General features: G+C 43.7%; 1 protein-coding gene across 1 annotated transcript; it reads left to right on the top strand.

Moving 5' to 3' along the window:
• Positions 1 to 8,952: 8,952 nt before the first annotated feature.
• CRHBP (corticotropin releasing hormone binding protein) lies at positions 8,953 to 20,797 on the top strand (the record flags this gene model as incomplete). Its single annotated transcript, XM_080925197.1, has 7 exons — positions 8,953 to 9,033; positions 9,375 to 9,468; positions 9,749 to 9,906; positions 11,440 to 11,650; positions 13,444 to 13,592; positions 17,333 to 17,450; positions 20,640 to 20,797. The coding sequence occupies 7 exons, from the start codon at positions 8,953 to 8,955 to the stop codon at positions 20,795 to 20,797; spliced, it is 969 nt and encodes a 322-aa protein (XP_080781323.1).
• Between the last annotated feature and the right edge of the window lie 1,489 nt (positions 20,798 to 22,286).

The following is a 22,286-nucleotide window of genomic DNA, read 5'->3' as shown; positions in this document are numbered from 1 at the left end:
GAATGCATAAAGCCTGCCACAGAGTGGAGATGTGTGTGTCTAAGGCTTAGCAACAACAGAGCAAGGGAAAGTGAGTGAAAAACAACACTCTGGGGTGTTTGTATTCATGAGACAGAGGCAGCAGGGGCAGTAGAGTGAACCGCAACAGAGTTCATAAGGCCACCAAGTTAGAGATCCCAGCAGTGCCAGAGGGCCCGGAACGGGAGCCTGCAAAGCACGGGATAGAAGGATAAGTCACTTTTTAATATTTACTGCTACAACTGATACCAACTGTGATCCAGACAAGACAGTGTTTTGTTGGGTTTCTTACTGTTAAAGTTACTCTTAGCTAATCCTTCCCACAGTTTTGGGCAGGAATCACTAACTTAATGTCCACGATTGAAGACTAGCGATATGAATGTTTGGGGTTTGTTCTGTGAGAGAGATTTGGGATTATTTGCATCTTGTCTCTCCACTGACAGTTTATCCAATCATTCATCACTAATAAGGGTTGTGTAATAATAAGCATCCTTCACACCAGGCTAGAGTCTAACATTACCTTATTTTATTGTTTAAATGTTCCAATTTTGGACATTTTAGAGCCTTTCCATTAGATTTTGGTTTTTGCTTTTTAACTGTAAAGTTGGCTAACATTCTAATCTGTTTTGAAACCATAAGATACAAAGGAACCTATCTATCTATCTTTCTTTCTTTCTTTCTATCTATCTATCTATCTATCTATCTACAATATATACTATAAATAGTATCTATATATATTATATATTGCATCTCTTTATATACACACACTAATATATACATATATGTATATATCTCTATCTATCTATCTATATGAATATATCAGTATAGTCATTATATTGTCTGAACCCTGATTCCAAAACATGAGATAGCCTTCCTTCCCCAGGTGTCCTAGAGGAAATGGACATAGTAGTAACAATCAGAAGCAAAAATATCAGCATAGAAAAGGGGAGAACTCTTTGTGATGCGTTGGAGTTCTAGCACCAGCTGCTGAGGGCCTGCTGGCCACCGGGCTGAGGTCTAGAAGCTACTGGCATCTGTCCTTTAACCATATTCTCTTTCCCCACAAGCCCATCTAGGCACTGGGCATCTTGTTTTTACAGATGTTGACGCAGCCTGGAAGTAGCTGTCTTGGAAGAAGGCCCTGCATGGATACAGATGGTGGCTGAGTCAAGGGCTTTACAGACAAAAGCTGTCCTGTAGCTGGCAAACTTAGAGATTCCCCAGTGGAAAGCCAGAAAATATAGATTAGAAGAGGGAGACCTAGATTATCTCCTCTTTGAGTAACAGGTCTCTTCAACTCTTAGTGGCTCAAAAGGACAATAGTTGTTTCTCTGGCTCCTGAAGTTGAGTGAAGGAAATATTTATTATGAAGGTTCTGTTGTAGGGCTTTCTCAATGTCTGGAACTAGGGTCACTTCAGCCTGAAATTCTTGATTACACAGTATTGCGTTGTGCCACTCTGGAGCCCGAGGCAATTAATATCAATGGTGTCTTCTTTGTTATAACACACACACACACACACACACACACACACACGTTGCAGTAAATATTAAAAAAATGGCTTTGGCTTATCTCTTTATCAACCCCCGAGGCCTCACTCCGAGGGCACTGCTTCTAGTAGCTGGCACACAGACTCTGTCTGTGCCACCCCCACGGTCTGACTCTGTCCGCATGACTCCCTTCCCTGGCGATTTATTCTGCCTGCCCTACTGCCTCTATTCTGGGGTGTTTCTTTACCCCAAATCCCCAACACAAATACAACTCTAAGGACCAATAGCTTTTCATACAGGTTTATATATATATCGAGAGTTTTCTCTCAATCCACGAACATTCTACACAACAAGATTACATCAAGTAAACAAAGATACAGACTGCCCTTCTATGTGAGATATTAGACCTATAAAATCCTTAAATGTTCATAGCTACTTAACGCCAATAAAGCCCACCTAGATCTAATTCATCCTTCTAGACCTCCATCTTGGTCCTCCCCATCCTCTGACTTCTGACCCTCTCTCTCCAACTCCCTTACCCTGCCCAATCACTGGCTCTTGCCTTTATTTTACTAATTAAAGTGGGAAGGTTCAGATGAAGTCACCTTCATGAGTACGTGACTAGGCAGCCCTTCTTGGAGAAGTGGAATTAACATTAAAATACGAACAGCTTCAGGACCATATGTGTGTGTGTGTGTGTGTGTGTGTGTGTGTGTGTGTGTGTGTATGTATGTTTATAATCTATTGGTGGGACACTACACAAGGAGATAACACAGTTGGTTAGTGTTGCCTAGGTTGTGTCTTTCTATGATCTTGTTCTTTTTAAAAGCTCCTGTAAACCTCTGTGCTTTAGATCTATTCTAAGGCAGCAGAACCACAGCTCTTTGAATATTATTTCTCCTCTGTCAGGAAGAGGCAGATTCTGCAGGTGATGTCATACCCCACTGCATGTCACCACTACTCAGTGACATACTCTGCTGGGGCTGGCGCTCACTGTACCTCTCCCTTTGATGCAGGGTGTGAGGCATATGAGATGGCATTTCATTGTAATCTCTGCACTGGATGTTAGTCATGGAATATTTTAGAGGGAGCCTGAAATGAGCTGAGAAAATAATGTCACTCCAAAGTCAAGGGAACCTGCGTAAACATGAGCAATGCGTAGCCTCCTTGACAGCGATTAATCTGCCACTTCCAGCTTGAGGCTGTGCCGTCTCACTTTTTGTTGCTTGTCTAGTTATTTTTAAAATCCCCAATTATTATTGTTCTGACTCATTTCCAGGAGTGTTTTCCCCCATGTCTTTGGAGAAGGATTCATCATCTGGCTGGATAGAAAGGCTTTTTTTTTTTTTTTTTTTTTTTTTGGTGTGGGCTTGGCTTTTTGCTCACAGTGAGAATCCAGGAAGGTCTTGCCTTCTTTCATTTCTTCCTCCCATAGGCGCCCATCTGCAGCATTCTTGCTAATCACACTTCCTTGGTCCCAGCCATCTCAGTTTTGACACATGATCTCACTCAGTGACACTTGATATGGGTCTAACTGCTTCCTCCGTGGCAGTTCCTGATTCTCTCCTCTTTCTGCTTTATAACATCAGCTGCTCCCATTCCTCCATCTTCTCGATTTTATTCTACTCTGAATCTCGTTTTTGTGATGAGATCAGCTCCTCTCTGTTATGCACATAATTTTTAATGGAGCCCATTCCTGGCTCATCTTTTAAAATGCAGTTCTGCAATTAGATTCTAATCTAGTCCTCGAATTTTCTAGCCATGGCTTTTAAAGTCAGTTAATGTTTTAATATGAAGTTATTCATTCTAACTTAATAATGATATGAAAACATTCCATGTATGCCTCTTACAAAACTATTATCATTAGTTTTGGTGATGAAGACGTGGAATAGAATTGCTAATTTAACCACAGCTATCATCTACATCTATTCTGTCTGCATTACTTACACTGTTTGACACCTACAGTCATTTTTAGCATAGACTGTACCATTTATAGATAAGGAAATTTATGATCAAAGAGCTCTTTGAACCCATATGGGTCTCGTTCTGTCTTGCTTCTGTGTGGTTACTGAAATGTTCTTGCACAATCAGTTATTTAGAAATAGCACAACATTCTAGTATTTAACACAAAGGCACGGATATTGTGGCTCAACTCTATGAAAGCTAAACTATTTTACAGATGGCTGTGTTTTGAAAGCAGTAACTCCTGCAAGTTACACACAGCTTTTGTGGAAACTGCTTCCCCCATTTTCTCAAGGGGATGTTGTTATGACAGTATTCTGCCCTGGCCTCTGACCTCCACCCACAGGTTTGTGGGTAAAGATTTTTAAGAATGTAAGCTCGAGGTTGTTTTTATCTGTCTGATAGTGACATGGAGTTTTTGGTGGCCTATGGGAAGCCCCAGGAACTGCAGACCAGGAATGACCACATACAGTTAAAAAGACCAGGAAGTGGCTGTCCAGTTCCTGCTTTCACCTTTTCTTGTCTTTCCCGTAAATTCTGAAGACGTCTTCTGTTGCAGGATTTGACCACATTATGAAACACAAGATTGTGAGCTGGGGTTTTGTTTTGGTGTGGCTCAGCCCTAGCACACACCTTTAACCCAAAGAGCTTTCTGTAAACAGGAGCTAAATATAGTCCATGATAGGTCAAGAGGCAGAGCAAGCTACCATTTAACAGGGAGGGAACTCTGGGAAGAAAGAAGGGTCTTTGAGTTGAAGGCTATTTAAGACAGTGTGGAGAAGGAGAAAGGGCCTTTTCCTTCTGAGACACTGGTGAAGAAGGCCGGCTAGGCATTTCGTCTGCCTCTCTGAGCTAGCAGACTTTCATCCCAGCATCTGGCTTTTGAGTCATCAGTTAATAGAACATTGGGGATTTTGTCTTTTAAAAAACTATCCTCATATCTTGAAAATAGATACTTCATCTTGTAATCACTCGAGCCTCCCCCCGCCCCAAAGTTGTGTCATGTCTAGACTGGAGAACTTCATGTGGGTTAAAAGTAGCTGAAACATGAGGGTGTCATCCAAAGTCTGACTGACACTAGTTCCCCAAATGAGATCCACTTAGCTCCCTCTGATTTCAAATACCTCTGAAACATAATCTTAACAATCGTAAACAGATATAAATATAATGATAAAAAATCTATTTTTTTGATAAAAATACAAAAAAATCTAAAATTAATATGTAACCTCCAAACAAAACAAAACCAAAACCTCAAGGAAAACAAAAAACAAAAAAAACAGGAGGCATCAGACTTATTGACCTCAAATTCAGATCTGGAGTTGCCAACCGCAGTCCTGGCATAAGGGCAGATACAGGCCCACTAAGAAGAACAGCGAGCCTAGAAATACACTCATATATTCAGGAGAACTCAGCTTGAACAAGGATGCCAAGAATATATGGCAAGGAAAGGACACATATGTTGAAGCCTGCCCCCAGCCTTGCTGTAGCCATTTTGCCCATGCCTGCCAGTCATTTCATATTGTTGCAATACACCTGCTGGTTATTGACAGAAAAGTGACTTGACTCAGAGCAGGGTCACGCTGACCACATACCCTGTTATGTTCTGTATGTTATGAGGTTTGTTAATCTTAAGAAATTCCACAATTACTAGCTTCTCGTAGGCCCATTAAATTAGAGGCTAATATGAACTGTTCTGTCTAAAATGGCTGAGTCGGGGCTGCCCACCAGGCAGCACTTCTAGCATCGTTGTATGAGCTCATTGTGTTTTTTTGGTTTTTTTTTTTTTTTTTTTTCTTCAGTTTTAGCCTCTATAAGCTGTCCCTGGGAGATGTCCAGTGAACATCTTTGAGCTGCTGCCCTGGTTGATCAGTCTTTTGGTGTGTGTTCGGGAAACCATCCCTGTTTAACTGAGATCGGTGTTCGTGTGGTTTGTGGGTTGACTCTAGGGCCCTCACACCAGGTATTGGTAATGCATGGTGTCAGGAAGATAGATGTCTGCACTCAGAAGAATGAACCTGAAGCCTTATGTTACATCACTCATAAAAATAAACTCAAAATGGATTAGTAACTTAAATGGAAGATGTTAAATTATAAAACTACCAAAAAAGTGGGATAAGATTTATATTATTGATCTTTCCAATGATTTCAACAAAAGCACAGGCAACAAAAGCAGAAGCATACCACGGGTGCCCAATGAAATGTAAAAGTTTCGCACAGCAAGGGACACATTCAACACTGGGAAATGGTAAGCCATTGGATGCTACAAAATTCACAATGATTCTTCTGAGAATGCATTAATTACCACAATAAATGAGGAATCCTATAAGGCAGAGCAAACCAAAAACCTAACAACTTTACTATCTTACAGGCTCGGGATTTTCTTGCTGTTTTTTTTTTTTTTTTTTTTTTTTTTTTTTTTTTTTTTTGAGACAGGGTTTCTCTGTATAGTCCTCACTGTCCTGAAACTCACCCTGTGGATTAGGCTGGCTTTGAACTCAGAGATCAACTGCTTCTTGCCTCCCAAGTCCTGGGATTAAAGGTATGCACACCCAGCTCAGACATGGGATTTGAAGAGACATTTCCCCAAAGAATGCACTTCAATGACCAATAATTATACAAAAATATGGTCAATATCATTGAAAAAGCAAGGAAAAGCAAATAAAAGGCCCATATCTGGGCTGGAGAGATGGCTCAATGGTTAAGAGCACTGACTGCTCTTCCAGAGGTCCTGAGTTCAAATCCCAGCAACCACATGGTGGCTCACAACCATCCTTAATGAGATCTGATGTCCTCTTCTGGTGTGTCTGACGACAGGTACAGTGTACTTATATGTAATAAATAAATAAATCTTTTAAAAACATATCTGTTGAGTGTTGAGATGGCTATTATGAAAGGAAAGGAAATTCCATTGCATGCTAAATCTAGACGAACCTCAACAGAAATAAACCAGTCGCAGATGACAAAGATTGCAGAATTCTGGTGGGTTCTTTGCTTGTTATTTTTGCTTTGAAGACAGGACCTCTCTGCATAGCCCTGACTGTCTCGAAACGCTGGTCTGGAATTCAGAGACCCCGTGTCTTCCTCTCAAGTGCTGGGATTAAAGGTACATGCCACCACTGACAGGCTAGGTTCTTGTGATCCCAACCTTCTTGAGTACCAAGGGTTCTACTTATCCGAAGTATCTAAAATAGCCACCTTTAAGCAGCAGAGGGTAGAGCAATGGTTGGTAAAGGTTGAGTGGTAGGTGGGATTATTCATCTACACTAGTGAAATCCCAAGTGTGTGGGGCAGATAGGCTCCAGAAACCATCTGGATAACATCATCTCTACAATCTATACTGTGTCCCGTGCTGAGAGGTCTGACAAGAAGCAGAACTAATGTCATTTTCTCACTGCAAGAAAATAAATAACAGCCAAACCAAGCAACAAGACTCTGCAAAAGCAATTGGAAACAGTTTTATTGATTTTGGCTAACTGTGGTAAGTTTTATTCCATGGTCTTTCTCTTTCTCTACTTTTTCCTTCCTTCCTTCCTTCCTTCCTTCCTTCCTTCCTTCCTTCCTCCCCTCCCTCCCATTACCTTCTCATTCTTTGAGGTAAGGTTTCATTCACTAGGCAACCAAGTTGTCCTGGAACTCACAGTCTTCCTCTCTCTGGGATGACAGACATGTGCCACTGTGGCTAGTTTCATCTTTGTTTTTTTTATAAACTTTAAAAAACCCTATTCATTTGTTTCTTTGCTTGCTTGCTTGTTTGCATGCAAGCATGCAGAGAACATCACTTGCATGTGCTGCTAGAGGTGGGGGTGGGGTGGGGATAAGTATGTAAAGGGATGCGCTAGAGGACAAGAATGTCTTGCTGATGTTAATGGGTAGGTTGGAGCTGAGGTGACACAGGTGCCAAACCCCCAAAGTGGAAAAGACAGTGTTGAGCTGGATGTAAGTGTTGGGGTGAGCCCTAGGCTGGCCAAAGCTTGGTTTGTGCTGATGAGAGAGGAGGGTAGGTCATGGTATATCCAGTGTATGTGCCTGAGAATCTCTCTAGTTGAGGATGGGGTGGGAGATGGTCCTATAGATGGCTGGATGCCTTTAAGGCAGGCAGGCAATGTTAAGCTATTCCCCCGAGTGTTCAGTATGTCTCTCTGGAATGCAGATACCCAAACAGCATGGAGGATGCAGAGAAGGGTGTGCTGACAGTGCTCATGAACACTGGATGCTCTTCCTGCTCTGTGGTCCAGTCTAAGGACTGTTTACAGCATTAGACCAGGGTAGGAAGACCTCCTGATGTCAACCCTAAGAAACAGCCCCCGTAGAGCTCAGGATTGTCTCAAATATGAAGACTTCAAATTCTGATATCCCGAGATTTCTGTTACTTTAAAGTCTCTTAGGCACAAAATGTAATAATTTTTTTTCATTAAAACTTTGCATTGTGGTCTTGAGTTCGATTTTTCTAGCAGTATTTGCTGTCTATCTTAAAGGGGTAGGGAAAACTAGAGAGGGCTGTCTCTACACTGTCCCCGACTCTGGACAGACAGCAGAAGTGTGGTCTGCCAATCTGCAAAGGTAAGCTTACACACAACTCCTATTTGAATTCCCTCCCATTCCGTGGGACCTGTGTATCAATTACTGAAGCGTCAACAAGTTTCTCACCAGTGTTTGGAAGCATAGGGTAGAGCCATTTTCCCTCAGGGGTTCAATGAGGCTGAAGTCCTGGTTACAGAGCACTGTCCAGGACCCAGTACACAGGGAAACATGCAAATCAGGGGCAACCCAGCTAATATCCAGAAGTCTGCAGACTCCAGATCTTTATTAAGGGAATGCTGATAAGAAACGGGATCAGACCAAAGCAAGGAACAGGAAGCCTGAATTTTATTTCTGCAATATTCTATAAAATCAGGCTCTGCCAGAGTTTTGAAGCTGAACCCACCTCATATTTCTTATGGGGAGGAATGATATCTGCATGGGTACTTCTCTCTGGCCATTTCTAGCAGGGTCCCATGAGCAGTTATTTGACTAGGCCCCATGATGAGGTCATATGTGTCTGACATGTCTGTCATTTGCTTTACAAAACCAAAATTTCCCTGGGTGTCTATAATGAATTGAATGTAGCATTTTACAGGCTGGCCAAGTGAAATGCTGTCCCCGAGTCTCTGCCTCTACCTCATTCTTTCTCCTATACGTTCAGGCCACTAGGTTCTCGTGACTGAAGTCACCCTTGATGAATAATACGGGGCCATGCTGAAATATTTGTGGCTGAGAGCTGGACCCTCGTCATTGCCACGCATTTTGTCACCGAGGCAGGGTAACCCATGGTAACTAAGCTCGGATCAGTTAAGGGGCAGAGAGCCTCCCCTCTCTGCTGCTCTATAAAAGGGACCCAGTAAAGGGACCCTAGCAGCTTCCAGTTCTCAGTGTGGGCGAAGGTGTGGAAAGAAACGCCCAAGAGCTCCGCAGCAGAACTCACCAGCTGCAGACCCAAGGCCAGCATGTCACCGAACTTCAAACTCCAATGTCATTTCATTCTGATCCTCCTGACAGCTTTAAGGGGAGAGAGCCGCTACCTAGAGGTGAGGCATCTTTTTATGATTCTTAACACCTTTCCCTTGAGTATTCAGCCAGGGACAGCAGAACCAACTTTTGATCCTTTTTCTGCTGTATCCTTCCTCCCTGGTTCTCCTAGACATGCTTTCTCCTTGCCCCTGAGCATCCAAACTGCCTGCCTTTCTCTGGCCTGGGTACCCCAACCTGATGGAAATAGTGTAAGACTCATGCATAGACTCTGGACTCGGGAGAAATCCACCCCCCGCCCCAATTTGCTTCTCTGAGCTGCAAGAAGGGTGCCCTGTTTCTGCTTCGCTTTCTTTCCCTCCCCCTGAACTTTTCTGGACCGATCCACTTTCCTTGCCAGAAACAAGAAGCCGCGGTCTACGACCCTTTCCTGCTCTTCAGCGCCAATCCGAAGCGGGACCTGACAGAGGAGCAGCCATACCGACGGGCTCTGCGTGAGTTGGGGCTGTCCTGCCCCTGTGTGTGGGTGCCCCGGAGGCGGGAGGCTGAGGCTCTGCACCCAGGACACAGGCTTGCAGGATATCTGGTCGGGGGCTGGCCGGGGACCTCTCTGTTGCAGCATCCACGAGGCTCCTTCCTAGCCAGAGCGAGGGAACCCAGTGCAGCTTAAGCTGGGAGTTCCAGGTTGGGGCGTGCTGCGCAGCCGAGGAATGGGGCGTGCTGGGAGCTGCTTCCCGGGGCAGCTGGGGACCCCGGGCTCCTGCTCTCTTCCAGGGTGCCTGGACATGCTGAGCCTCCCTGGCCAGTTCACCTTCACCGCCGACCGGCCGCAGCTGCACTGCGCCGCCTTCTTCATTGGCGAACCTGAGGAGTTCATCACCATCCACTATGACCTGGTCTCCATCGACTGCCAGAGTGGGGATTTCCTGAAGGTGAGGGGGGTCCCCACTACTCGCGGCCCCAGCCCACGTACCCCTAAGCGCGGCCATGTGGGGGGCAACTGCAACCTACGTGTGCAGTCGCAAAAGCTTCCTGGGAGAGCCCAGGAGGTTGGATTCCTAAGGGTCTAGCGCGGGTCTAGCGGCCCCCGGGCGCTGGTGGTTTAATTTTTGTGCTCTCCCCAACTCCTGGGAACTTCCTAGCACTTGAACTTGCAGGGTGAAACACTGTGATGCAGTCTGGGGCACACAAAACATGGCCAAAAAAAAAAAAAAAAAAAAAAAAAAAAAAAAAAAAAAAAAAAAAAAAACGGCAGGAGCTTCGAGGAGGGCTCTCTTGCGATCTGAGATCTGAACCCCGCTCGCCCTTCCAGGAGCCCAAGCTGAAGGGGGTTGTGGAGTAGTGGGGCACTGGTTGGGAGAGCGATGCTGAGAGCAGGTGGATAGAGTCTGAGAGGAGAGAAAAGGGGGTGGGGTGGGAGGGGAGGGTGGAAAATTCACCCATCTCCACAGCAAACCCACTTCAATCCCCAGAGCCGCACAGGTCAGCGGAGGGAGGGTGGATAGAGTTCTACTGCCCCAAGAAAACAATTACACTTTAGACTTCCAAAACCATTTGGGAATCTGTCAAGCGTGCTAGAAATAATCTGCAACCCGGCTGTTGGTAGCCGCTCTGATGGACTCATTAAAATGGAAACCTGTGGAGAATTTTGAGAACAGGGTCAAACTGACCTTGACCCTTTGTCCCAGAAAGCAATGAGGAAGTCTTACATGGGTTACTAGCCAGTACTGCCTGACTGCAGCATTTAAAAATATTTACAAAAATAATTTGAGGTGATATATATATATACATGAATATAAATAATTTATATAAGACTATGTATAATGAAGAATATAAATAACATATTTATATAATAAAAATAAACATATTTAAAGAAGCCTGCTGCTCTGGAATCCTCCCCTCCTCCACATGCCCTTCTGGTCATCTCTTTGACACAATCACCCTTTGTATCCCAAGTTGGCTGCAAACTCACAATGTCTCCCCCCTACCCCCACCCCCAGACTCTGTGGTACTGGGGTTACAATCACCCTCCATCTTTTTCCTCCATCTTATCCAGGTTGGCTGTTGTTACTTATTCTTTGAGATCTATTGTGGCCCACATTTAACTGATTAGAGGAACGCAGAAACCAAAGCAAGGTGGAAGCCAAGCAGCGCTCCTGTGAGGTTGATCTGAATGTGGAAAAGACAGAATAAAAATCAGTGTTGTCTATAATTTTACCAAACTAGTTGATAAGGTATAAAATTTAGCAGCTTGAAGGCTTGTGCCGAAAACATAGTACCTGCCACCAAAGGCAGTCTATTTAAATAAAAACGAACAGCAGGCAGGCTGTGAGTAGCAGCTCACAACTGAAGGCTCATTGCTTGGTAACTTTCTCTCTTTACAACAAATTCTGATTTTAGAAGCCTGTGAAAGTGACTGTGTGTGTAGGTATTATTGTTGTTGTTGTTGTTGTTATCATTTGAAGGTGTTTGATGGTTGGATCCTTAAGGGGGAAAAGTTCCCAAGTTCTCAGGATCACCCTCTGCCCACCACGAAGAGGTACACAGATTTCTGTGAGAGTGGTCTTACCAGAAGGAGCATCAGATCTTCCCAGAATGTGGCCATGGTCTTCTTCCGGGTCCAAGAACCAGGAAACGGATTCACGATAACCATAAAGACAGAGCTCAACCTCTTCCGTAAGTGAGCACAAAGCACAGGTTGGTGGAGAGGTGGTCACTTCTGCTTTGTACAGATTGTACTACCTCACAGACTTAAACCGGGCAATGGTATAGGTTCTTTAGTCCGTGTTATGGAAGTTAAACCACAGTTTTGGAGTGTGTTTCCCAGGCTAGGTAACATATGTTAATATTCTTCTATTTTTCCTCCAAAGTCTTGCTCTGCCCTCCCAAGGCACTGCAATGGGTTCAGTAACCAACTTTAATCTCCCAAGCCATCCTGCAGATTCGGGATAAACTTGAAAGACCATTTGGTGCCAGAGCTTTGTAAATAAAGTGGGCAGATGTCGTCCCCCAAGGAGGGAAGTGCCTCTGTGTCACCTCCTCTCATGTTATCTTCTACCACAAAGCCACCACCCTACCTCGGTTCAGTTCTGATAGAGAGATACACAGATTAGGCTGGAAAAGTATACAGCCAACCTGAAAAGAGTGTGAGTTTTGAGCAAAATAAGTTTATATATTGGCTTATTCCTCATTAAGGGAAAAGGCTGAGAACGAGGGATATAGTTCAATGGTAAACCATTTGTCTAAGGATGCTTGAAGCAAAACTTGGCTTCAAACTCTAGCGCTAGGGAGGGAAGAAGGGAGAGCTAAGAGAGGGGGACAGAAGATGGGGGAGGGAGAGGAAGGGGAGGGAGAGGGAGAGAAATACTGCCCTGAAAAGTTGAGGCTATCTGAGGAGTAGAATATCGAGGGTTTATTTCTACTAGTGTTTACTTGGTTAAAAAAAAATCAGAAGATGTCTTTTAAAATTGTCAAGAAATTTCACTTATTTCTGAAATTAAGAGTAATTAAAAATATAAAGAAGTAGGTTAGCAGAAAAGCAAATCTCATGCCTCTGTTTCATACGTAGAAGAATAGCTCAGTTGTAAGTTTGGATTTGAAATAAAAGAAAAAAAATTCATAAAATCTTAAGACTATCACAATTTAAAATTAAAGTCAGACATGGTGGCCCACACTTTTAATCCCAGCACTTTTGGACAAAGGCAGGCAGATCTCTGAGTTTGAGGCCAGCTTGGTCTACAGAACAAGTTCCAGGACAGCCAGTACTACACAAAGAAATCCTGTCTCAAAGCAACAACAACAACAATAAATAAAAAATATTAAAAAAGACCGTTTAGTCAATTTTACATTACTCTATACCCAGCAAATATGTAGTAGGAATTAAACTTGTCTGTTTTATTCTCGCCTTCTTCTGTCAGTATTGTGACATCTTTAGGATAAAATTAGACATGGTTTTATTGTTTAACAAATAACACCATGGCTCCAAAATCTATGGGCGAGGTTCTGGCTTCACAGTTGAGCCTTGTTCTCCCAGCTCGGATCTAGAATCTACTCAGCAGAGGTGCCCCTGGTACCCCCAGACATGTTGTCTCACTGGTAAAGAGTTAGACCTTAGGATCATTCTTTATAAACAGATAAAGGTGAGAAGCCCCCTTGTGGCTGGCATCCCCTGACAAGATTCACATGTCACTGAGTTCTATTCCCCAACTCCATCCTCTCCCCAGGTTGTCATGGTGATATATACCCTCTTCCTGGGTACAACACCTAACTAGAAAGGCCCAGCTATGGATGTTGGTAATCTACAAATCTGTTTAGCACCATTCAAAGCTATCCTGGGGCACATATGGCTGGTGTACCCCAGATTAGACATACTTACTCGACCATGAACTGAAGTCTAGAACAGAGGTATAATGAACGTCTATAAAAACCAGTACTCTGAATAAGGTGTTTGTATTCTCCCCCTCCTGTAGCTTGCAATATCATCTCTCAGACTCCGAGTGGAAGATTTACTTTGGTGGTTCCACACAGACACCAGAACTGCAGCTTTTCTATCATTTATCCAGTGGCGATCAAGATCTCTGATCTCACCCTTGGACACTTGCATGACCTTCAATTAAAGGTCAGTGGGTCGCTTGCCCCTTGGCCATTTGGTGAGGCCACTGGTTTGCTGTTGTTGTTTGTTTTTCGTTTTTTGTTTGTCTGTCTGTCTGTTTGTTTTATCAGCAACAAAGCACTCATCCTGACAGGAAGCTGGAACCATGTAGCTCCTGGCTTTTAAGTCTTCTGCGTGCTGCCCTGGCTTCCTCAATGTCTATTTCAGTCGCGCTGCAGGCAAACACTCAGGTGCCCATTCTGACTACTCCAGGATTTTTCTTCGGACGTAGGAAATGCGTTCAGTTGGTAAAGCTGCAGCATGTAATTACAATCGAACAACTCTTGTGCTTTCTTCTTTTACAAAAACCCTCTCCTAGCTGAGGCGCCTCTGAGTCATCGACGCAGCTGCTCTTCCGATCATTGGAAGTTGCTTTTGATACGAAGGAAGGCACTCTTGTTGACAGCACTCGGCTGTGAAGGAATGCTAGCAGCGGCATAAAATATGAAATTGGATTTTTAAGAAAAATTATCTATTCATTATATATAAGTACATGGTAGCTGTCTCCGGACACACTAGAAGAGGGCATCAAAATTCATTACAGATGGCTGTGAGCCACCATGTCATTGCTGGGATTTGAACTCAGGACCTCTGGAAGAGCAGTTAGTGCTCTTACTCTCTGAGCCATCTCCCCAGCCCCAAATTGAATTTTTATACTGGAAAAAAGTAGTAAAGTTTTGAAGAACATATTATATGACATTTTGCCTAATATACATGTAACACATATATGTATATGTATGTGCTTGTGTGTACATATGTACATACACACACACACACACATATATATGTGTGTGTGTGTGTGTGTGTGTGTGTGTATGTATATATTAGCTGTGACATGTCTACCAAGTTGCTTTCATATCAACTTCCATGTGTGCCTTACAATGAATGCTGGCTTCACTGCATCCCTTTGCAAAGACAGTGGCTGTTCCATGAGTTACTCATCTTCTTCTCCTTGTTCATAGCCTAGGTTAAGATAACACATGTGTTTGGTGGTAGCAGAGGCAGCAGCTGTTCCCAAACATACAGGTCTTTGTGAGAACTAAATAAGGAACATGACTGAGAAAAGGAGCTGATATCTAACTTCCTCCAGCCCCCATACCCACGTGTCTCTGTTCTTGGACTTTGGTTGAGGAGGGGTCCTTTGATAAGAAGGATGTTTGACTACTTTGAATCCAACCTGATAGTGTTTGTAAGCCATGCCTTTCTTGATGAAGGATCTAGAATCTGGTGAGAGACATGGTAACCTGTTAGATGATATGCATTTTCGGTATTAAAGTTCTAAGAATAACTTTGGTGTTCTTCTTAACATTTTTGTGTGTACTGTGCTTGAGGCATCTATTTCTTTAAAAATCTCCTTTTTTAAGGCCTGGGTATTAAAAGCTGGGTACGGTGATTTATACTTGAAATCCCAGCACTGAGAGACTGAGATAGGGGAACTTCCTGTGACAGGCTAGCAGCATGATCTTCTCTTTACTAATAAATGATGATGATGACGACGACGACGATGACGTTGATGATGATTTCCTTTGTGTGACTATTCTAGAGTCTAGAAATAAGCAATGAACAAGGCAGACCTTGCTCCCAGGGAGCCTATTTTATAGCGAGGCAAAATTATTCTAGATTTCAAACCTTGATAAGTCTGTAGAGAAAATGCATCAGAGTGCTTTGACAGACAGGCTCTGGCAAGTCGGTAGGCAGAACTGTCTGAGATAATGTGGTTGGGGAAAGGAAGCTTAGATCAGAAAAAACAAAGCCATGGGAGCCAGAGGAACAGACGGAACTGTGCTGCCCAGGCAGAAAGAAGCTTACTGGATCCTAGACACAGGAAGAAGCGAGCTCGGGAGGGAGATGGGTAGAGACACATGTGCTGTCCACCTGGAGAAGGTTGTGTGCAGCCAGAGTACTGTGAAAGCTGTTGGGGCCCATGGGAAAGGACCTAATGTGTGCTGTCTTGAAGGTCATTCTGGCTTCCACCTGATGAATGGGCTGGGGGGACATGAGGTGTCTTGTCATGTTCCCTGTGAGATGGCTCTGTGGTTGTTGCTAGTGAACCACTGAAGATCATTCCGTTAGCACTCCAGCTTGTGGTACTTGGAGGTGAGACTTCGATCATTTATAATGAGCAGGGGGAACTTGGCTTCCAGTTCACCAAGCTGGGTGCACCTTTGGCACAGGGTCATGATCTAGCCACAGAGGGTAGGCGCTTAACATTTCAACAAAGACATGCAGGAGCTGCTGCTGAGGCCCCGGAGCCCCAGACAGGTCCCCATGCAGCTCACTTTCTGCCACTGTTTATAAGAACACCTCAGAGGATTCCAAAGAGGAGAGAGATGTCATCACTCACCAAGTGGAAACTTCCGTCTACCTACTCATGGGAAAGGGCAATTATGTTCTTTCATTCCTAAATACCTTGTTTGAATGCCTGTTCACAAACTTGTGCACAGTTGGCCTAATTAGCTCTTTATTTCATCATGTAATGAAATTATGTGTGAAGTACCCAAGCATACAGTCATATGCATAGTAGGTTCTTTAAACATAAGCTTATGATTGTAGCCCCCATTGTCTCCATGGCTTTGTCAAACAATTTTCGTTATACAATGGTTCCGTTTTAGTTCCCGTCACACTTGAGTGTTCTTCTCAATGTTTGACAGGGGTGCATCTGTGTGCATGTGTGTTTAAAAGTCCTCCGTTTTAGATCTTGGCTCCTATGTTTCAGGACTTGTCTGGTTCATTTCAGGCCACAGGCCACATACCCCTAGATCTCTTAATGAGCACACATCAGTGAATAACAGGGTCACAGGCAAACCTAGCTACTTGATGATGGGAGCCCATAGAGAAAGAAAATGCAGGAAATGCTTTTTAAATGTCATTTAAGAATTTAACACCCATGTGCAGCTCATTCCTAGAACCCCAGCCCTTGGGGGAATTGACATGAAATTGGGGCTAACCTGGGAAGGTGAGGCAGGAGCCAAGTGTGACATTCGGGACTGCAGATACACACTTTGTCGGTGTTGAGTGACACACAGCAATCGCCGTGGCTGAGAACTGTGGGAGGAGGCGGGGAAGCAGGAAACGATGCTTTCAGGGGCTTGGAATGGATTCTTTTTGAGTCATGAAGAGAATTTGTTTTCAATGAAAGACAAGAGTAAATGTTAAGTTTGGTTAACTTGAGCCTCAAATCACAGGTCTAGTCTTTTTTTTTTTTTTTTAAACTGTACCCATGAGTAATCTAAATCCTTATTTGTGGAAGACATTATTATCAAGAGGAAGAGATCTAAGCTGAGGGAGAACACAGAACTTTAATAAACACATTTTAATGTAGTTATAAAGCGCAGGTGCCTGGGCTTTCTTTCCTCTGACTGCAAGCATTAAGATAACCCATCACTTGGCATGTGTCCAAGGTCTCAGGTTCTATGTCTATATATCTTACAGGGTTTACACATTCCTGTCTCATTTTTCTAGTCACTAGATTTAGCTTTTGTATGTACACATACATTAAACAATTGTGTATCAACTGACCTAGAAAACTAATGCTTCAGAGCCTTTGCCCGCAACCCCTCCACTCAAACAATTTTTGGAGTCTCTGAGGTCCGAGCTGAAGCCTAGTTACAGCTGAAGGCTGACAGAGAATGTTCACTGACTGCCCTGGCTCAGACTGACCTGTGTAACGCCTGCATCTTGCTCTTTTTGCTGCTGTATTCTCTTAGAAACCTGTGGCTGGCTGTGGAGGAACTGGTGACTTTGTGGAGCTGCTGGGAGGAACTGGATTGGACCCCTCCAAGATGATGCCCTTAGCAGACCTGTGCTACCCCTTTCATGGCCCTGGTGAGATGGATCTTCAGTTGTCAATTACGTGACCGTCAGGGTTCTTTCCTTAAACACAACAGGTTAACCTTTCATTCGCAAGAAGATACTTTCTACCAAAACGTTTATTTCACATGCTGAACCAGTGTGAGAATTTTACTTTAGAGCCTACGTGTACTATCAGAACCTGTTACCTAAGCATCAGGCATCAAGGGAGAAACCCACAGAACAGCTAGAACATGTACTTAAGGAAAACGGTGAAAAAAAAAACAATGTGTCTCCACTTCAGGGAGGATGTCTGCTTTTTACACTCTGGAAACTAACTTGTTTGTTGACTGACAGTTCAGATGGTAAAAGTCTTGGTGATTGGCAGCCAGCATGACAATAAAACATGACTAAATGACTTTACTACCTGTAAATGACACATACTCATGTATGTATACAGGATACAGATGCCAAGTGGGGCCAACTCTGCATTACTAGGGACCAAAGAGGATGCTCATATGCTCAAGCTAAGGTGTAGGAGGATGGCGTCCGAACTTCTGACCTCAGGGCCAAAATAATTATTGTTCTGTGTGGTGGGGGGGGGGGGGCGTCAGGAATCACTGGCAATCTGGAAAGAGACAAATTAAAAGTAAAGATCAAGAACCCCAATGCTAAATTGCACAGGCTGTTCCCGCCAGAGCCCTCCTCTCTTTCCCCAAGTAGGTAATGACGTCGCAAGGCAAACAGACATTTTGATCAGCTGTATCCTGATGTTAAAATAAGCTCACCTCGCCAGTATTTTCTCTGTCTGAGCTACTGCTGAGCCTCCAGTAAAGAAAGCAGCCCTGAAAGAGCATTCATGCACACAGGTAGGAGGGAAGGTCTACCATGACCTACCCTCTGCTCAGAAATGTCTCCCTGAGACTGGGCTATCTCACTGAGCTATCTCAGCAAGCTATTTCACTGAGACAAAGATTGCTTTTTCCACATGTCCAAGTGCTGCTGAAGCTGAGATTTTCCTTTGTTTGTTTCTTTCTTTCTTTCTTTCTTTCTTTCTTTCTTTCTTTCTTTCCATTCTTTCTTTGAGACAGGATCTCACTTCACAGCCCAGGTTGGCCTTGGATTCTCCATCTTCCTCTTTCAGCCCCTGGAGTGCTGGGACCACAGGTGTGCACCACCATGCCCAGAAGGGGCTGCTATGCTCAGTGGCCTTTACTCCAATGTGAGCAGTCACTGCATGTGACACAGCTGGTCGTCTGCAGTCACCTTCTTGGGCACTGTGTGGTTCCAGTGCTGTGGTGGAGAAAGGCCTTTAGGGAACGCATTTGAGTGTAGTAAAGGATATAACTGAATAATGCTTGGGACTTCAAAATAGATAGTCAAAGATACCTTATTGCTGTTTGAATTATACAGCTTAGGTTAGGTAAAAGGATGCTAGGAACCTAGGCCAAAAGACCCCTCCCCCAAAGCCAAAACTAAAACAAACAAACAAAAGAACCTGGTTTTGTCTAACTGAAGAGCATATTTGAAACCAACATTAAGTGGTTTAATGCTTGGGTTATATAATTTTTTGCTTAGTTTTGGACTGTTTAGGTTTCTTTCTTGCTTTAATTTTTTTTCATATTCATTAATGTGTGTGGTGCTGGGCACCAAACCCAAGGCCTCACACAGATGCTAAGTGTTTGCACTGAGTTACCTCCCTGACAAATGCAGCTTTTCCCCTTTCTTCTTTCTCCCTGCATCCATGTACTTTAAGTTCAGTCCAAAACCACAGAGCTATTAGAGACTCTGCACTTTAAATTGAATTTTTTAAAGAAATGATGCCAAAAGATAGTATGCACATTAACTAAAAAAATGATAAATTATGTAGATTAAAGTTCAGAATAAACCAACCTTCCAAGGTATCCAAAGAGAGATAAACTTACCTCTCCAGGCAGAAATTAATCTAGGACCTCTCATATTTCTATTTAAAAAAATATCAAGGAAGAAACATCATTTTTTTTTCAAATGCACTTTCACCATAATGACATTACTGTGCCCCAATGCTTCATGTGCACCCAGGGATGTATCACAGGGACAGTGGTGGCCTGTCTCAGAGAAATACCCCCATTGATACAAAATGTGAGGCTGGAGCCAGAGAAAATGAGAATAGCGGAGAGAATGTTGTAGATAGATAAAACACGTCAGGAGTCAACTGTGGCTAGAGAAATACGTGGGAAGTAATTTTTAATAAAAACCGTGTGGCTTTCACTGTCTGCTCAGACACACCTGCCAGGAGGAGCGGTGAACACGTGGAAGATGCCTGTATGGAGGATGACAATATTGGATGTCAGCCAAGTGACGGTGCTCAAAACTGTCCCATACTAGGACGGTTTGGAAAGGTGTCGGTACCCAATAGAACAGCAGTTCTCAGCCCGTGGGTCTCGACCCCTTTGAGGGTTGAATGACCCTTTCATGAGGGTTGTATAAGTCAGATATTTACGTTATAACTTACACTAGTAGCGAAGTTACAGTTACGAAGTAGCTAGGAAGTAATTTTATGGTTGGGGTCAGCACAACATTAGAAGCCTTATTAAAGGGCTGCAGCATTACAAAGGCTGAGAACCGCAGCCATGAAATGAAAAATGACCTACGCCATGTGTACCCTCTTCGTCCTAATGCATTTCATTTACATAAAATGTGGTCATTATCTAGACTAAGGATATATAATAAATGGGATTGCTTGGGGCCACACAAACACCCAATGGTATAGACTCTCCTCTCAGAACTAACTACCACTTGTAACCCCATCCTCTGTCCTCAGACTGTCCCTACAACTCTCCAACCTCTCCCATATTGTACATCAATGTTCTGTCCCAAAAGGGCCAGCATGGAGCAGAACTCACTGGTCACCATTGTCTCCTATGCTACTTGAGCACAGCAGGCAGGAGAACAGGACAAATGCCAAAGAGATATTGTGCCTCTTTCTAATCATTTTCCTTTATCCTCTGGTGTCCTGTAGGTGCAGAGAAAGGCTGGGTAGAGTTCATGATTCTACAACTAATTACATAGTGTAAAAAAAAAAATGGTTTGACTGAAAGTGATTTGACTGTGTCAGAGCAAGATGCCATATACCTCTGTCTCCCACCTTCCGTGTTTTAACTTGGGCAGTGGGAGCACTGGTTTGATTGGTCGTTCTCTAACCTGCTGGAAAATGTTTATTCCCCTCCCCCACCCCAACTGCAGCCCAGATGAAAATTAGTTGCGACAATGCTGTGGTGCGTATGGTCTCCAGTGGAAAACACGTTAACCGAGTGGCATTTGAGTATCGTCAGCTGGAACCATTCGAGCTAGAAACCGAGACCGGAAACAGCATCCCGGAATACTGTCTGTCCAGTCTTTGAATGACCCGCTTCGGTAACTGACAAGCTGTTAGCCCAGTGAGTTCTCCACATTTATTGTACAGGATCTTGATGGGCAGCTAGTGAAAAACCTTCCAGTCAGTTCCAGGCCTTGACCACACGCACACATGAGTTCCAATTTTGCTTTCTTTTGTTATAATGTATCAACAAACAGAAGGTAGGCAACAGGTTGTGGTTGGAAAGGCTTGGCGATTTAGGTGTGCTGCCAACGTGAACTGGTGAACCAAGGGTGCAGCAAGTGAGAGAAAGAGCTATGTGGCAAGAGCAGGAGCTCCAGAGACAAGTGGCAGCACTCACAGCCTCCTGAGAGAATAATTAATAATAATAATAATAATAATAATAATAATAATAATAATAAATGTCAAAGTACTGAGTATACCAAAGGAATTGTATATGTTATTTTCAATTCATACTTCCATTTACAAATTGCAGCTATCAGTTATTAATTGGTAATACTTGTTTTTTAAATGACACTTTGTAGCATGGGAACAAAACCCCCTTTCCATTCATAAATCCAAATGCGAATAAATGTATGCAGAATGTTGGCATCTTGACAATTGATGTATGGACTTTCTTGGGTGGTCCCTGCCTTCATTACCCCCCCCCAACACAGTGTTTCCACGTAGGACAGACCCATCTATGGACAGAAATGTTTTGGATTTCTTGAAGCTGCTAGAACTCTGGAGTGTCTGGAGTGGTTGTGGGCTTATGCAGGGCAGAGGGGACTTCAGGGTGAATACTGACTGTCCCTGGCCAGGAACGAGGAGTGAACATGTGTCTCCATGTTTTTTCTCTGAGGAAACTTGGAGTCTATGTCTTTACCATAGTAGGCCTTTCCAGAAGCTCTCGTAAGCACAATTTGTAGAAATCAGAGTGCTTTGCTTTAGAGCCTGCCCTTGTTGCAGGGTGGAAGGAGGGGCTGGTGAGATGGCTCGGTTCACAAAGTAATTTGCCACCAAGTCTGAGTTTGATTCCTGGGACTCACATGGTGGAACCAACTCCCAAAAGTTGCCCTCTAATTTACACACACACACACACATACACACACACACACACACACACACAGAGAGAGAGAGAGAGAGACAAACGGACGGACAGACAGACAGACCGACAGACAGAGACAGAGAGAGACAGAGAGACAGAGTGACAGAAACAGAGGAAGGGAGGGAGGGGGAGGGAAGAAAGGACAGAAAGAGAGGGAGAGAAGGAGGGAGAGATGGGGGTATACAACAATAATAAACATACTAAGTGAGAGAAAGAGGGGGAGAGAGATACCACAAAACAAATAAATTAGGAGTAGTTGATATGTTTATAAAACGGTAGAGGGGGGATGTGTTCTATGGAGTTGTGATGAGGTATGGGAAAAGGGGGTGCCTCAGCAGGCATCCCTTCCCCATGAGGGACCAGCACAGACCTGGCCTCAGACCCAGCACAGGTATAGTATAGAACAGAGTTTATTCAGGGCATGGGA

The sequence above is a fragment of the Micromys minutus genome (genome assembly GCF_963924665.1).
Source record: "Micromys minutus genome assembly, chromosome: 11".
NCBI lineage: Eukaryota > Metazoa > Chordata > Mammalia > Rodentia > Muridae > Micromys > Micromys minutus.
This window is presented reverse-complemented; position numbering and strand designations above follow the sequence as displayed.